Below are 15,472 nucleotides of genomic sequence, written 5' to 3' on the forward strand. Positions count from 1 at the left end.
TAATCGGAGGCGCGGAACAAACGGACGGGAAGACGTCAAAGCAGGTTGCTTTGATTTAGTTCGTTTTGTGGGTGACGAAAGACGGTAAAGGTGGTCGTGACATTGTCTTGTTGTCCGGTGGAAGAGTGCTCTCGGAACAAGCTTGATTAAATAAGTCGGGGTTAAGGAGAAAAGGATGTCGTTGGTTAAAGAAGGAGGTTCGATGACGTATCAAGTTCCGATTTTGACTCCAATGAATTATCCGGTGTGGGCGGTCAAAGTCAAGTCGATTATGGATGCATACGACATATGGGAGACGGTTGAACCAAAGGCGTTAGGTGAAGCATCAGATCAAAAGAAGTCAAAACAAGCTCTTGCCTTTTGTTTCAAGCTATACCCGAAGACATGGTGTTGCAAATGGCGAGTTACACCGAACCAAAGAAAGTGTGGGATGGGCTGAAAACACGATATTTGGGAGTGGATCGGGTGAGAACGGCTCGACTTGCAACGTTAAAGAGAGAGCTTGAAAGTTTGCGCATGAAGGAGGGTGAAACGGTCGATGATTTTGTGACAAAATTATCCGGTTTAGCTTTAAAAGCAAATAGTCTTGGATATGAGCTTGAAGAAGGTGATTTGGTAAAAAGGTTACTAGATTCAATGCCTAAGTCTTTTCTTCAAATCGTAGCTTCAATAGAGCAATGTTTCGAGTTGGATTCAATGTTATTCGATGAAGCGGTTGGAAGATTGAAGGCATATGAGGAGCATATAAGAGGAACTGAGAAAGTGGAGGACACTCAAGGTGGGTTATTGTTGGCTAGTGAGGAAAAATCACATGTTTGTAAGCATTGTGACAATGAACGTTCAAATCGGGATGACTTTGGACATGGCCGGGGAAAAGGTCGGGAGTCCGGGAGAAGTCGAGATGATAATGAACGTGTCCGGGATAAAAAGTCACGTTAGATGTTACAAATGTGATGAGCTTTGTCACTATAAAAACGAGTGTCCTAAATGGAAAAAGGAAGAAGCAGGTCTAATAGAAGAGGAACCGACAGTGTTTTGAACGAGTGGTATAATCAAAGTATCAAACCGATTAACGGTGTGATTGTTGGGTTAATCGGTTTGAAAAACAAACTTTATAGTCAAGGGCAATATAGGAAAGTTACTATATTTTGGTTTAGTTTTATCTCGTTGAGCAGGTTTCTAATCCAATTAGTATATATAGATGTGATAGTTTTAACTTTAAATTTAAAGTATTGCCGTTCTCATAAAACTTTGTGTGCAAGTCAATAATTTCTTTTCCTATTTCGTTTCTCCCTAGCAAACAAGAAATTGTTTTAGTTTAGTTTCTTACATGCGTTTCGTTTCTCCCTAGCAAACAAGAAATTGTTTTAGTTTAGTTTCTTACATGCCTGTGTTTTTAGCTCCTAATCATGGATATCTTTTCGCATTAACATATTTCTCGCCGAAAAAAAAATAGCGGAATATAGTGATAACAAATTTGTGGGTGATGCAACATGAAAACGTTGACTTTCATATATATGTGAAAGTGATCATAATTATCGAGATATGATTTTATTTCGAGCACTATGTTATAGTGGGAAAAAAACAGCCAATTTAGGGATGGAAAAAATCTCCATACCCAATGGGGAACCCGAAACCCGCACCCGTTTTGACTGGGGTGGGAATGAGGGTTTATTTATATTCCCCGATGGGGATGGGGATGAGGATGGGGATTGGAATGAGGATTCGGGGATGGGGATGGGGATTGGGGTCCCTTGTGTTCCCCGCACCGGTTGCCATCTCTAAGCCAATTAATTATCATGTGGTTTAAACATAGAAATCTATCATTCCCCTTAATGGCTTTGTTTATGATTTTATGTACCTTCTTTAAACAACAAAATTTTAGTTTGGTTCCACGTACTCGAAATCCTTTCTGCCTCATTCATAGACTTTGCTCAAAAAACAATCAAAATTAAAAGATAACGCATATCAGTTTCCTATCAGGGAAAGATCATTGATCCGGTTTATGTCTAGACCCCTCTTGAGAATTACTGAATTCATCCCTTTGACTCTTTGAATATTTCCTAGGCTTGCATAAGTAGGTATTGAAGCACACTAGCAACCAAATAAAGAAAATCAGGTTCCACCTCCATTTGTTCATATAAAATATGACGCCTCTCAATATCAAGGAATTCATTATGAAGACATGAGATTGTAAAACCCATTTATTTCACATAATCATGTACAAAATGCCTTTTTTTCAATACTGTTCAAATCACAACAAACCTTAATTACATGACAAAGAGAATGTATATAAGGAATAACACATAACTCAACCATTTCTCAAAAACAACTACATTATTGAAACATCTAAGATCCGGATGTGGGCCTTGGACAATCACCTTTCGAACCTGTTTATGGCTAGCTTTGAATTTTTTTTTCGATTTTTTTACTTTTAGCTTTTAAGAAAAAATTTAAAAAAAAAATCCATGTTCTACAAATTTTCAGATTTTATTTTAAACATAAAACTCATAAACCAAAAGATACTTCAAATAACTTTTGGTCTTTAAACTATTAGCTACCATTGTCCAACATTTCTACAAAAAATAAAAACTACTGCTTGTAACTATGAACTACTGTTGTCTAAAATCTTCCTTAATAAATAAAGGTTTTTTTTTGCCACTTGTCATTCTCTCATGAGATTTGACACGTGTCATTTTGTGGTAGTTTTGAAATAAATATTATCTACTTGTCAATTTTTGTTTTTTTTTTTTTTTCATTTTTAGTTAAAGTCATATACTTATATATGTAAAGTATTAAATATCATATATATGATATTAAATTGTAATAAATACGTTTTTTTTCTTTTTTATTTTAAAGTTGTATATTAAAAAATATTTCATTTTTATACTTTAAGTTTAATCATTTTTTAAATTAACCCGTATAATATACTAGTCTGACACCTAATACATATTATATAAGATGGTTTGAATAAAATGAGTCTCCAATTATTATTTCTAGAATTTTGAGCATGTTTTTCGTATGAGAAAACATCTACATAGAACTACGAAATGAGTTTCTAACAAGATTTCTAAAGTGGATATCTTATTATAATCATACTGCCTTAAATAAGGGATTATAATAATAGAGTTCGAAAATTATAATGAAGTTGGTAGTTATTTATGTTATCCCTGAAAAAGATTTATTTTATAATATTGGGTTATAAAATATGGTTGTTGGTGCATGCGTCTATTCTATAAATTTGATATTTAGAAATGTAATATTCATATCACATAATGGATAATTTTGCAAAACTCAGCAAATTTATCGGCGAAAAGACTAAAGTTATCGAATAACTCAGCAAAATAGATTTCATAAATATAATATCTTAATCTTAATACATATATAAAAAAAGTCATGACGTCAATAAAACAAACAAAAATAATAATTGTTACTTACTTATCTTAATTTTGTAAGAACTTTATAAGCTGGATAAAACGCAATTTGGCAATCGTAAAAACTTTATAAGTTGGACGTCTAGATTTTTATAGGACCAAGATATATTTAAAATATTTTAAACGAAAATATAGATTGTGAACTCAATTTTATTATTTTAATAGTTTATCACGTTAGTTTAGGAAAATTGGTCTCTACACTCTACATTGAATTATTTTTTTCGTAATCATTTTTCAATCTAATTATTATACTGTATTAGTTAATTTATCGTAATTACGAACTAATGTATATAATTAGACTATAAATTATAAAAACAGTTACACAAAATTATATACTGTATATTTATGTTTATAATACTTTCCAAAAATAAAATAAAATATATTAAATAGATGATCCAAACAACCCTACAACCGAGCCCATGTAAATCTTAAAACAATAATCCTTTCTATATATATATCTCTGTAACTCCCACTCTTCGCTACTCACTCACACTTTCCGCCTTTCATCCCAAAATATTCCTAAAACATGGGGGAAGCGCCTTCAACCACCACCTCCGGTTCCGTCGCCGGCAGCGCCACAAGTCTGCCGTTTGCCGTCCATGTAATCCGTGGCCGCTGGTTCTCACTTTTCGCTTCTTTCTTAGTCATGACCGGAGCCGGAGCGACGTACCTCTTCGGCGTCTACTCCAAAGACATCAAATCCTCCCTTGGTTACGATCAAACCACCCTCAACCTCCTAGGCTTCTTCAAAGACCTTGGTGCCAACGTCGGTGTTCTCTCCGGCCTAATTGCGGAGGTCACTCCGACATGGTTCGTGCTATTACTCGGATCTGCGTTGAATTTTGGCGGTTACTTCATGATATGGTTGGCTGTCACCAACAGAATCGCGAAACCTAAAGTCTGGCAGATGTGTTTATACATTTGCATCGGAGCGAATTCACAGAACTTTGCGAACACCGGAGCGTTGGTGACAACCGTCTGTAATTTTCCGGAAAGCAGGGGAGTTATTCTGGGATTGTTGAAAGGTTTCACAGGATTAAGTGGAGCCATCATGACTCAAATCTACTTGGCTATTTATGGAAACGATTCGAAATCGTTAATCCTGCTGATTGCCTGGCTCCCGGCGGCGATTTCTGTGGTGTTTGTGTACACGATCCGAGCGATGACCCTGGTGAGACAACCGAATGAGCTCCGAATCTTCTACCGTTTCTTATGCGTCTCGATTTTTCTAGCATTGTTCATAATGGGGATGACGATTGCTCAGAATATTGTGACGTTTTCACGAAGGGCTTACGCTGGTAGTGCTTCTGTGGTAATTTTCGTACTCTTTGTCCCCCTTTTTATGGCCATTAAAGAGGAATTGAACCTCTGGGTGAGAAACAAACACCAACCAGTTATCGTTCCCGAGGTTAAAATCGAGAATATGAATCAGAATCATGAACATCAATCCACAAATCCCACATCATTGGAACTGGATAATCCAAATCCAAAACCAAAAGCGAAAACATCGTGTTTTGCTAATGTGTTCTTGAATAAGCCTGAAAGAGGAGAGGATTACAGTATTCTTCAAGCACTTTTAAGCACAGACATGTTAATTCTGTTTGTTGCAACTTTTTGTGGGCTTGGAACAAGCTTAACCGCAGTAGACAATTTAGGTCAAATCGGCGAATCTTTAGGTTACCCTACAAAGACGATAAAATCATTCGTTTCCCTTTTAAGTATCTGGAATTACTTCGGCCGGATCTTCGCCGGATTCGTATCGGAAATACTCCTGGTGAAATACAAATTCCCAAGAACACTAATGTTCACACTTGTACTCTTCCTCTCCTGCGCCGGCCTCCTCCTGATTGCTTTTCCGATTCCGGGATCTGTCTACGTCGCTTCCATCATCATCGGATTCTCATTTGGGGCACAACTGCCCTTAATCTTCGCCATCATTTCAGAGCTTTTCGGATTGAAATACTACTCGACATTGTTCAATTGCGGGCAATTGGGAAGCCCATTGGGATCTTACATCTTGAATGTTAGGGTTACAGGGCCATTGTATGATCAAGAAGCATTGAAGGGGCTTGCGAAGAAAGGGTTAGATAGGTCAGCAGTTAAAGAGTTGGTTTGCATGGGCAACCATTGTTACAGGTCGTCTTTTATCATATTGGCTTGCGTTTGTTGCTTTGGTGGTTTATCTTCGTTGATTTTGGTGATAAGAACTCGAAAGTTCTACAATGGAGATATTTACAAGAAGTTCAGAGACGAAGCTCAGATCATTGCCACATAAGCACTTTAAGAACATTCCGAAATGTGTTTGTAATCAAATCATCTTTTGAGTTTGTAACTATGAATGCTATATGGTAATTATAAAGTGAAAAATATATCCATTTTCTTTTACACATTAATTTCATGTGATATGTGTCTTTTTCATGAACAAGGTGTAATATTTATTTATAGTGAAAACAAGATTAGTCTTTTTAGAGGTAGTTATATGTTATAATTATCTAATCCTTCTTGATATTTTTTAGTCTTGATTTAAGTATTCTAATATCTCTATTTTTTTTTTTTTGTTAAAATCGTTACTCTTTTATAATTAACCTAAAAAAACTATTATTTTATACATAATATCAATAACAAAATTATTTTCAGTATTTACTTATTAAGTTTTAATTATATAATTTATATAAACTTATTCTGCCACAACAAACAAATATTCACCTATTTTTTATTTAATCTATCGTAAATAAGTTTGAAAAAAGAAAAGGAGCCGAAAAGTGATGTTATTTAGAAATAAATAAATAAATAAATACTAAATAGTCCTAAAAACAGGGCAAAGCTTATCCGTGATCCTAGGGATATTTATGACCTTTTGCAAATAAATAGTTAAATAGTACTTTTTGACTTATATGCTGACGCTGTGGACGGTTGTACCTGATGCATTCCCAAATATCACTTTTTTTGTCCTTTGCACATCTGCTGTTTTATCTTTTAATTCTTTTTACAGCACTTTTTCGGAGATTTTCAAGAATTTATTCAAATAATTTGATGGAAACAATGCAAAAAGTAACATGATGGCAAAACTCTTTTTGTGATTTAATAATAATCTGGTGTCCAAAATGCGAATGTAAAAACTTTTAATATGATGGCAAAAATGCAAAATATACAAACTTTACTGTTCACCAACTCGTTTTTGAATTAATATATATAATTGTTGGAATATAGTTAATGGGTAGGTAAGACTGTAAGAATATTTATTATTTTATATATTTTATATACGTGTGCCATGTTTGATTTTTTTAACGAATCGTTATATAATAATATTATTATTACAAATTTTATTACCTAGATTTGAACCTAGTTAGCATTAAAAGTATGTATTTAGTAAGGCAATTTTTATATGTACCTGTATCTAGGACCCTAGATGTGAGTGTAATAGTCTTTGTTTGTTCCGATATGACATTGTATATAAATAAAATGATACTTATAACACAACATTTTAACAATAATTTGCGTATCACAAAATGACCTATGACAAGCAATTGCTTTGCATGTAATTAAACAAACAAATAAACAAATTCTCTTTGAAATTGTTACAATAATGATCCAAGTTAACTAAACAAAGTATCAGTTTCTCAAAAAAAATATTAATTAATGATTATAGTCATTATAAACGAGTTTGTTATGATTGTACAAATATAATATATCCTCATTTTTCACATTATGAGTTAGGCTAAAAAGGTGTATTTTCGCACTTTATAAAGCATACAGTATGTATTTATGCATCATATCATTTGATTGATATATATATATATATATATATATATATATATATATATATATATATATATATATATATATATATATATATATATATATATATATGGCTAGGTTAAATTGTTTCGTACATTTATTGTGTGCTAGAATGCACCAATAGAAATTTAGTAAAATTTAATTATTATTTAATTAAATAAATATAGATATTAAATGATTTCTATAATTGTATGTATATTAAATGATATTCATAATTATAATTTTCTCTTTATGTAAACTAATTAAATTCGTTATTAATGTCAGTAATAATATTTTTTCAGAATGAATTCGTATCTAGGTTTTTGTGTCAGCAATAATATTCTTTCAGAACTCTCTCACTTAAAATACAATAAAGTTGTATGAAATATGAAGAATGAGAGTGCATTCTAGTAAAATTTACTCTCATTCTCCTAGAATACACTCTTATTATTGTATATATGAATTTATTCTGAAAGATTATTATTATTGACATTAATGACGAATTTAATTAGTTTCCATAAAAAAAGAATTATAAGTATGGATATCAATTAATATAAATTTAATGTTTACTAAATTCTTATTGGTACATTTAGCACACAATAGATGTGAGAAACATTTGAACCTACCTCTTTCTCTCTCTCTATCTCTCTCTCTCTCTCTCTCTCTCTCTCTCTCTCTCTATATATATATATATATATATATATATATATATATATATATATATATATATATATATATATATATATATATATATATATATATATATATGGGAAAAGTGAATATGTGGTTGTCATGTATGTAATATTAGATATAGAACCATCAAAATTGACTTCATTTTGATTAAAAAAAACACAATATTTTTTATTGTTAGCTTCTTCTGATTGCTTTTGAGCTCATATTATTTTTGATTTTATAATTTATCCCGAACATCTATGTATTTCGAATGTGTTGTTTATATTAGACCTCTAGTAGACTTCATAACTTTCTTTGACACCTACCATTTATATACTTGCATGATTCTTTTTGATATGTTATGGGAAAAAGTTTATTGGTTTTTAATGAACAATTTTAATCTTTCACTATAGTTTTCTATATTAAATTTGGATATGAAGACTTATAGGTAGTTGATAATGTAATCTTATACATGGATTGTGGTGTAAAATCAAATATTTAAAACTCCATAAAAATATGTACAAAGTCTATCATCTAGTCTTATAGAGGATACAAGTAAGATGGTAGAGAGATTTGATTTCATTTTGTTAAAGCTATACAGTTTTTGATGGTTCTATACCTAATATTAGGTACATAACAGCTACATATTACCTAAGCCCTATATATATATATATATATATATATATATATATGTATATATATATATATATATATATATATAGAGAGAGAGAGAGAGAGGTACGTTCATATGTGGATTGATAATTATTGTATGGATGTAAGGATTAATATGGACCAATTATTTTAAAAACATGGATAAGGGATAATTGTAATCTCAAACTATTAATTTTGGTAATTAAATAACCACTCCCGTTAATTTAGGCAAATTAATTTAATTATTTAAAACCCTACACGTCCTTATTTGACATCGACCTCGACCAAACTTCTTCCTCCTTCCTCTCCACGGTCGGCTAGCCTCCTTCATACCACCGTTTTCATCATTTAAGTCATCAGGTATGTTAAATATCAATTATTCAGAAATTTGTAATCGTAATGTCATAAATGGCACTGTATCTCGTGCTTTATGATTGGTGTAGGTTTCTTAATTTTTCTTCGATAGACTATTATTTTTATCTTTAGATCGAAAGTTTTGATTTAGAAGATATTATGCCTTCAAAACTCCATAGACAGACACAATCATAAATTAATATTGATATTTTACTACCCTTATGTGCAAATATGCGATGCTTATAGTTCTTTTTGGTAACAAGCTTCTTCTCTAACTTTTGCAAGCTTAATTGATAAATGGTAATGTGATAATGGATTTGTTTGTAGAATCTATACTATAGTATGAATAATGTGAGGTGAGGTAATTAAATATTTGAATTTTGTTTTACATAATGAGCAGGTGAAGTAAAACTTATGAGTTAATTCCAATAGAATACATACGGTAATTAAATCTTGAATTTTAATTCTATTGGAATGGAATCACAAATTCCAATTCTTTTGGAATGAAATATGGATATTTTCTCACTGATTTATGCATGTTCTACAATTCTTGGTTATTGGTTTTGGTGCAATTCATAAGTCCGCATATTTTTCTAAAGGAATTTAGTTTTTTATTTTTCATTTGCTAATGTATTATTGGATTCTAAACTACAATTTGGTTTTGTTTTCATAGAAGTTGATGCTTGAAGAACAGACCACAAAATTGAAAGTGATTCTAAGCAACATTATTTTTTTAGAATGTATTAGTGTCTTTGTTAGATTTTGATGTTTTCTTTCCCGATTTGAAAGTTTTTTTAGTTTTATTATTTAACAATAAATGTAATTCTTAGTAATTGTTACCCGTATTCTATAAGAATTAATGTAATTTTTGTTATTATTCTTCAACTCATCAGTTCAAATTTTTGTTATTTTTCAAAATGTTCATTCAATTAGAACATGTATTATGTCCGAATATCATTCTAACAGAATTAGATCGTTTATAATCAAAAAAGTATGTTCGATTTGAATTAACTAAAAAACAATCATAATTTTTAAAATTAAAAAATCAATTATCCCTTGAAATCAAATAATTTCCATCTTTAAATATAATTTAATTTAGGAAACATACTTGGACCACAAAGGATCATTACATCCACACAATAGTTACAATCCACATTATAACCTAACCCTATATATATATATATATATATATATATATATATATATATATATATATATATAGAGAGAGAGAGAGAGAGAGAGAGAGCTAGGTTCAAATGTTTTTAGCAAGTATTGTGTGCCTAAATGAACCAATGAGAATTCAAGAAATAATAAACAATTAAATAAATCATTTAAGAGTATTTTGGACCTTTTGTACTTTTTAATTAAGAAAATCATTTAATTGAATCTTGCAGTTAAGGAAATAAAATAAGGAAATAAATCACGTATGCATTTCTTCCAGTCATTTATCTCTGTAACCCTAATTTGTTTTCATGTCTCTAGTTCTTCCATATGTACACAGAGCGATCGACTTCTTCTCAATCAACGAGACATGAATCGAACACCAAGAAATAGCTTATCGGTGGTAAGTTTCTTCCCTATTCTCATCTCTATCTCTAGCCAACATGGCTAAATGATGATCTTTTTTTTTTCCTTTTCTTCATTGTCAATGAATGGTTGTATAACACCAAGAAGTCCTTTTTGAATTCTCATAAAAGGCTCTGTTTTTTTCTTTGTTTTTTCTACCGAGAAATCAATTCATACAAAAGTAATACAAAACCAATTAAACTATGTTTTTTTCCTTTGTCTACGTAAAGATAGAGAAAATAAGAAAACAAATAATGATTGTTCTTTTTTTCTTTTGTTTGACATTTTAAGGAAACACAAACTGGAAAGTGATTTTGGTTTTTTAATGGATTTTCAAAATTAATGGATGCATCTTCGTTTTGAATTTACCTGTTGTGCATTACTTATGTTCTTAGGATTTCATTCTTCCACTAACATCAGGTAAGTTCAATTTTATTGATTACATGATTGTCATTTTTATTGATTGCTCTCTGATTCTTATTACTAATTGAATTTTGATTCTTCTTGTTAATTGATTGTCTAGTATTTTGCTTATAGGTGGTTAATTTTTGTTACTGGAGTTTTCGACCCGTAATTGAATTTTATAAAATGTAAAAAATTTATGTGTACCTTCCTAGTTCTTAGTGATATAGAAAGAAAAAAAAACATGAAAAACGATAGTATATTCTAGCATAATGTATTCTGCCAGAATGTAAAAGATGTATATATTTGTAGTTATGTTATTTTGTTGTTTTTATTTTATAAAAAAAGATGTTTTAAATTCTATTAGAATAGAAGTTATGTTATATTTTAGGAGAATAACTAGTAATGCATGTTGTTAGAATAAATTACAATTGTTTGATGTCTACTACATTTTATCAGAATTTATACTTATTATTCTTTTAGAATGCTCCAAATTTTTTAATATTAGAAAGTTGATTATGTTTTTTTTTTTTTTTTTTTTTTTTGTGGATTTAGGTTTTGAAAAGACTGTCATTGATGTGGAAAATGAGAACAAACATGGAGAACTAGAGTGTATTCTTGCAAAATGTATTATACTAAAATGTATAAAGTGTTTATTAACAATAATATTCTTTTGGAATGGATTAGTGTTTTTGTTAGATTTTGATGTTTTTTTTTTTTTTCTTTTTTAACCATTTTTAGTTTTAATCTTTAAGAATAAATATAATATGTATTCTTTAGAAAATGTTATTCTTGATAATGTATTGTATAATTCTTTAAGCGTGTTTAATATAAAAAGTATCTTGAATGAAACAATATTCTGCAAGAATAAAACCGCAAATATATTTACTAGTTTATTGTTGACTTTTTGTCATTCTGACAGAATAAAATCGGTTATTATTAAAAATAATATTAAAATTTAATTAGAATTAATTTGAAAAATTCAGATTTTTAAAAAATAAGGGAATTAATGATCCCTTAAAATCCGAAAATTTCTTTTTTTAAAATAGGTTAATTGACCAAAATACCCTTTTGCTAAAATTTGTGTGATTATATGATACATGCTACCCTATGATAATATCATAGACCCTTAGATCATGATTGTTGATTCAATTCATCCAATGGTCCAGATCTATGCATTTTGGCACATAATAGTTAGTAAAAACAAAATAATCTAACCCTATATATATATATATATATATATATATATATATATATATATATATATATATATATATATATATATATATATATATAATTTGATTTGTACTATTTTTTTAAATAGAACATTTAATCGATCAATCAATGTTTAAAATAGGGTGTAAGTAGTATCCGTGTAAATCAGACGAAGGGGGTGTAGTCATCTATATCCACCATCAATTATTGTAGAGGAATACACACCCGTGAATTCACAATAATTAATTCACTTTTATATATATATATATATATATATATATATATATATATATATATATATATATATATATATATATATATATATATATATATATATATATATATATATATATATATATATATATATATATATATATATATATAAACAAATGGGGGGCCAGAAATAAACCGACCACAAAGCTTCCCCTTTATTAAAAATAGTTGTTTGGATCTTGGAACTTTCTGAATTTCAATTTCTTTCTGAAAAATATATTGTTAAAATCATTTTTTTCTGATTCTGAAGGTTAGTGCGAGTTTGTTACCAATCATGGCTAAATATGTTTTATTTAATCATCCTTTAAAAGAAATGCAAAACTTTTTATTTAAATTGTTAAAATACAGGGCCCTAAAATATATGCAACTTTTTTCCCGAAAGATTTACAAACTAGAGCCATAAACTGTCTTTACAAAATATTAGTGGGACTAATTGTGATTGATAAGCTTTAGTTTTCTTTTGGGTTAAAAGTATTGAAAGTGTTTAGTTTAGTAAAAGAAATTACCTTTATTAGTCAAATCAAACATAACATTTGTTTAAAACAATAATATAAATCTCATTAACTTTTTTAACACATAAGGCACTTCTAGAAGTCCAAAATCCATTGCTATTATACGTAAGCTAAAAAGGTAACATGGTGTTACTCATAACTCATTTGTATTCCACACGGCTATGATTTGGCACATGTGCATCGGATTCAGGCCACAACAACATTTGAGAGTGACAAGCATTAAATAAAGATATAGTCTAGCATTACCAAAGGGTTTCTAGCCCAGATGGTATCTGATGTTGCTTTCCCTCATTTAGGTTGAGGGTTTAAGACCCATCGTAGACATAATTGGATTTAAGGTCAAGACCCATCGTAGACATAATTGGATTTAAGGTGTAGTTTAAGAATATGTTAGATTTGCTGCTTAAAAAAAATCTTTGATCCAACTTTTTATTTTGTTACACCCCATTCATCATTGTTTAATTTTATTACACTGCCCATGTTTGTGGCTAATGAGTGTTACAAATATGTCATTAAATTAAATGCCTACCAAAATAAGGCTTTTAGATAATCTCCAACCCTAAACAATCTTTTACAACAAAAAGAATATTCCATACTATATTCTTTTTTGTATATATTTAAATTTGTCAAACACCCTTAACTAATTAGTTTTTAACCATGAATCGTCCCTCGTGTAGCTGCCGAAAAGCACGTTTAACCCTTATTTTCAAAAATTAACTCAGACGGTCCCTCGTTTGGTTTAAAGTTGCATGTTTCATCCTTAAAAAACAATTTTGTTGTAGGTTTAGTCCTTACGAGATTTAAAATGACCATAATGCCCCTGTGTATTGTTTTTCAATTAATCTAATATTATTTATCATTATTAATCATTTAAAAAAGGAAATTGGGCCCACTCTCATCCACCCCCTACATCTCCCCTTTCTCTTTTCTTTCAGTATTGTAAAACCCGTCGGCAAAATCATATGCTTCTGGAAAGCTTCAAGATACCCATGAAGTCAATATGCACCTCAAAAGCTACTATGAATCCGAAACCTAAATCATACACCATAGGAGCAAGCTTACCTCCTCTCGATCTGATTTTGTGATGGAGGGAAACCATCGCCAGAAAGAACTGTCACACTCTTTCTTTATTCTCTATTTGAATCAGAGGCGAAACCCGTTTTAGATCCGTTCGAATCGATACCAAGTGCCTTTCAGATATGGTCGAATTGGAATGTTGGTCTCTTTTTTTTATCTTTTTTTTTTATAATTGTGATTGTTTATTAGAAAACAATCGACGTTTGAGAAATTTTACAATCGATGATTATCATATTTTAACCTAGATTTGATTTTTTGGATCTCTTTTACATCTGGATTTCTGGATGCACCATGTAAGGAAATCATACAAACCATAAGTCTAATTAAATGGAAAGCATATAGGGATAATTGATGAAGAAGATGGGTGCAAGGTTCAGATCAAGGAACAAGCTGTCGGTATATGTTTAGATTGATCTTCTTCTTCACATATGTTCAGATTGATTTCCGCCTAAGGTTTCAGATCAAGGAAGAAACCAGGTGCAAGGTTTTCGGATTATGATTTAGTTGGAGGAGGACATGACGGTGATAGGTGGTGGTGTCAGAGGTGCTAGCGGTGATAGGTGGTGTTGGGTAATTTGTGGAAAATCTTGAGACGGGGAAATGGAAGGGGAGGGTTGGGGATATTTGTTTTCTTATTTTTTTTTTTGTAAATTTAAAAATGATAATAAATGAAAGAAAATGAAAAATAAAAATTGTTAAGGATAAAATAGTCATTTCATGTCCATAGGGAATAACAGTGTAAGAAAAAACAAACTCATGGACGGTCCGAGTTAATTTTTGAAAATAGGAACTAAATGTACGTTTCAGCATATGCACGAGGGACGAATGGTGTAATTTATCTTACATTTTTATTTGAAATTTTTATAAAATACATTTATTACAAAATTATAACCAAATTAATTATTTATATATTGCTAACTCGAAATAGATGTTATTTTTTTTAAAATTATATTTGTTAATTAAAAAAGTTACACAAATTTAAAACATTAACATTAAGTTTTATATATATATATATATATATATATATATATATATATATATATATATATATATATATATATATATATATATATATATATGGCTAATTAATATCAATTTAATACATAACATAAAATTTAAATTAACTTTTGTAAGTATACTTAACTAATAACTAATTAATATATGATTAAAATTGAATAGAGGTTATGGAAAAGGACTATAACCGGTACATGAAGTTTTGCATCATTTTGATGTAAATCCTCTATAATAAATGAAGATGTTTTTACCACTTGTCAAATCCTTATAAATGTTCTAAAGAATATTTGATTTCTTTTATAAATGTTCCAAAAGATTACATTATGTTATGTAAAAATATTATTTTATAAAATATTTATTGTTTAATTATTGATATTAAATTTTTATTTTTTAATAAACTTGTGTAGTACACATGTCTCACACCTAATAAATAGTATAACATCAAAGTTGGTGTTTTAACGCTCCAATACATCAAAATTGTGTGCGAAATTGAGTGAAATTTGAGATAACTCCACACCAAAATGG

The 15,472-nt window shown here is 29.8% G+C and overlaps 1 protein-coding gene across 1 annotated transcript; it reads left to right on the forward strand.

Annotated features, from left to right (window-relative positions):
• Positions 1–3,902: 3,902 nt before the first annotated feature.
• On the forward strand, positions 3,903–5,823 carry LOC145087896 (protein NUCLEAR FUSION DEFECTIVE 4-like). The gene has a single exon (XM_079025999.1). It carries the CDS (start codon positions 3,961–3,963, stop codon positions 5,707–5,709), a length of 1,749 nt encoding a protein of 582 aa, XP_078882125.1. The 5' UTR covers positions 3,903–3,960; the 3' UTR covers positions 5,710–5,823.
• Positions 5,824–15,472: the final 9,649 nt, after the last annotated feature.

Source organism: Lactuca serriola, chromosome 2 (assembly GCF_051521515.1).
Source record: "Lactuca serriola cultivar US96UC23 chromosome 2, Lser_US96UC23_V15, whole genome shotgun sequence".
Taxonomy (NCBI): Eukaryota; Viridiplantae; Streptophyta; class Magnoliopsida; order Asterales; family Asteraceae; genus Lactuca; species Lactuca serriola.

Excerpts from the sequence above, each read along its gene's own strand:
- LOC145087896 (XM_079025999.1), top strand. The coding sequence starts at position 3,961 with ATGGGGGAAGCGCCTTCAACCACCACCTCCGGTTCCGTCGCCGGCAGC.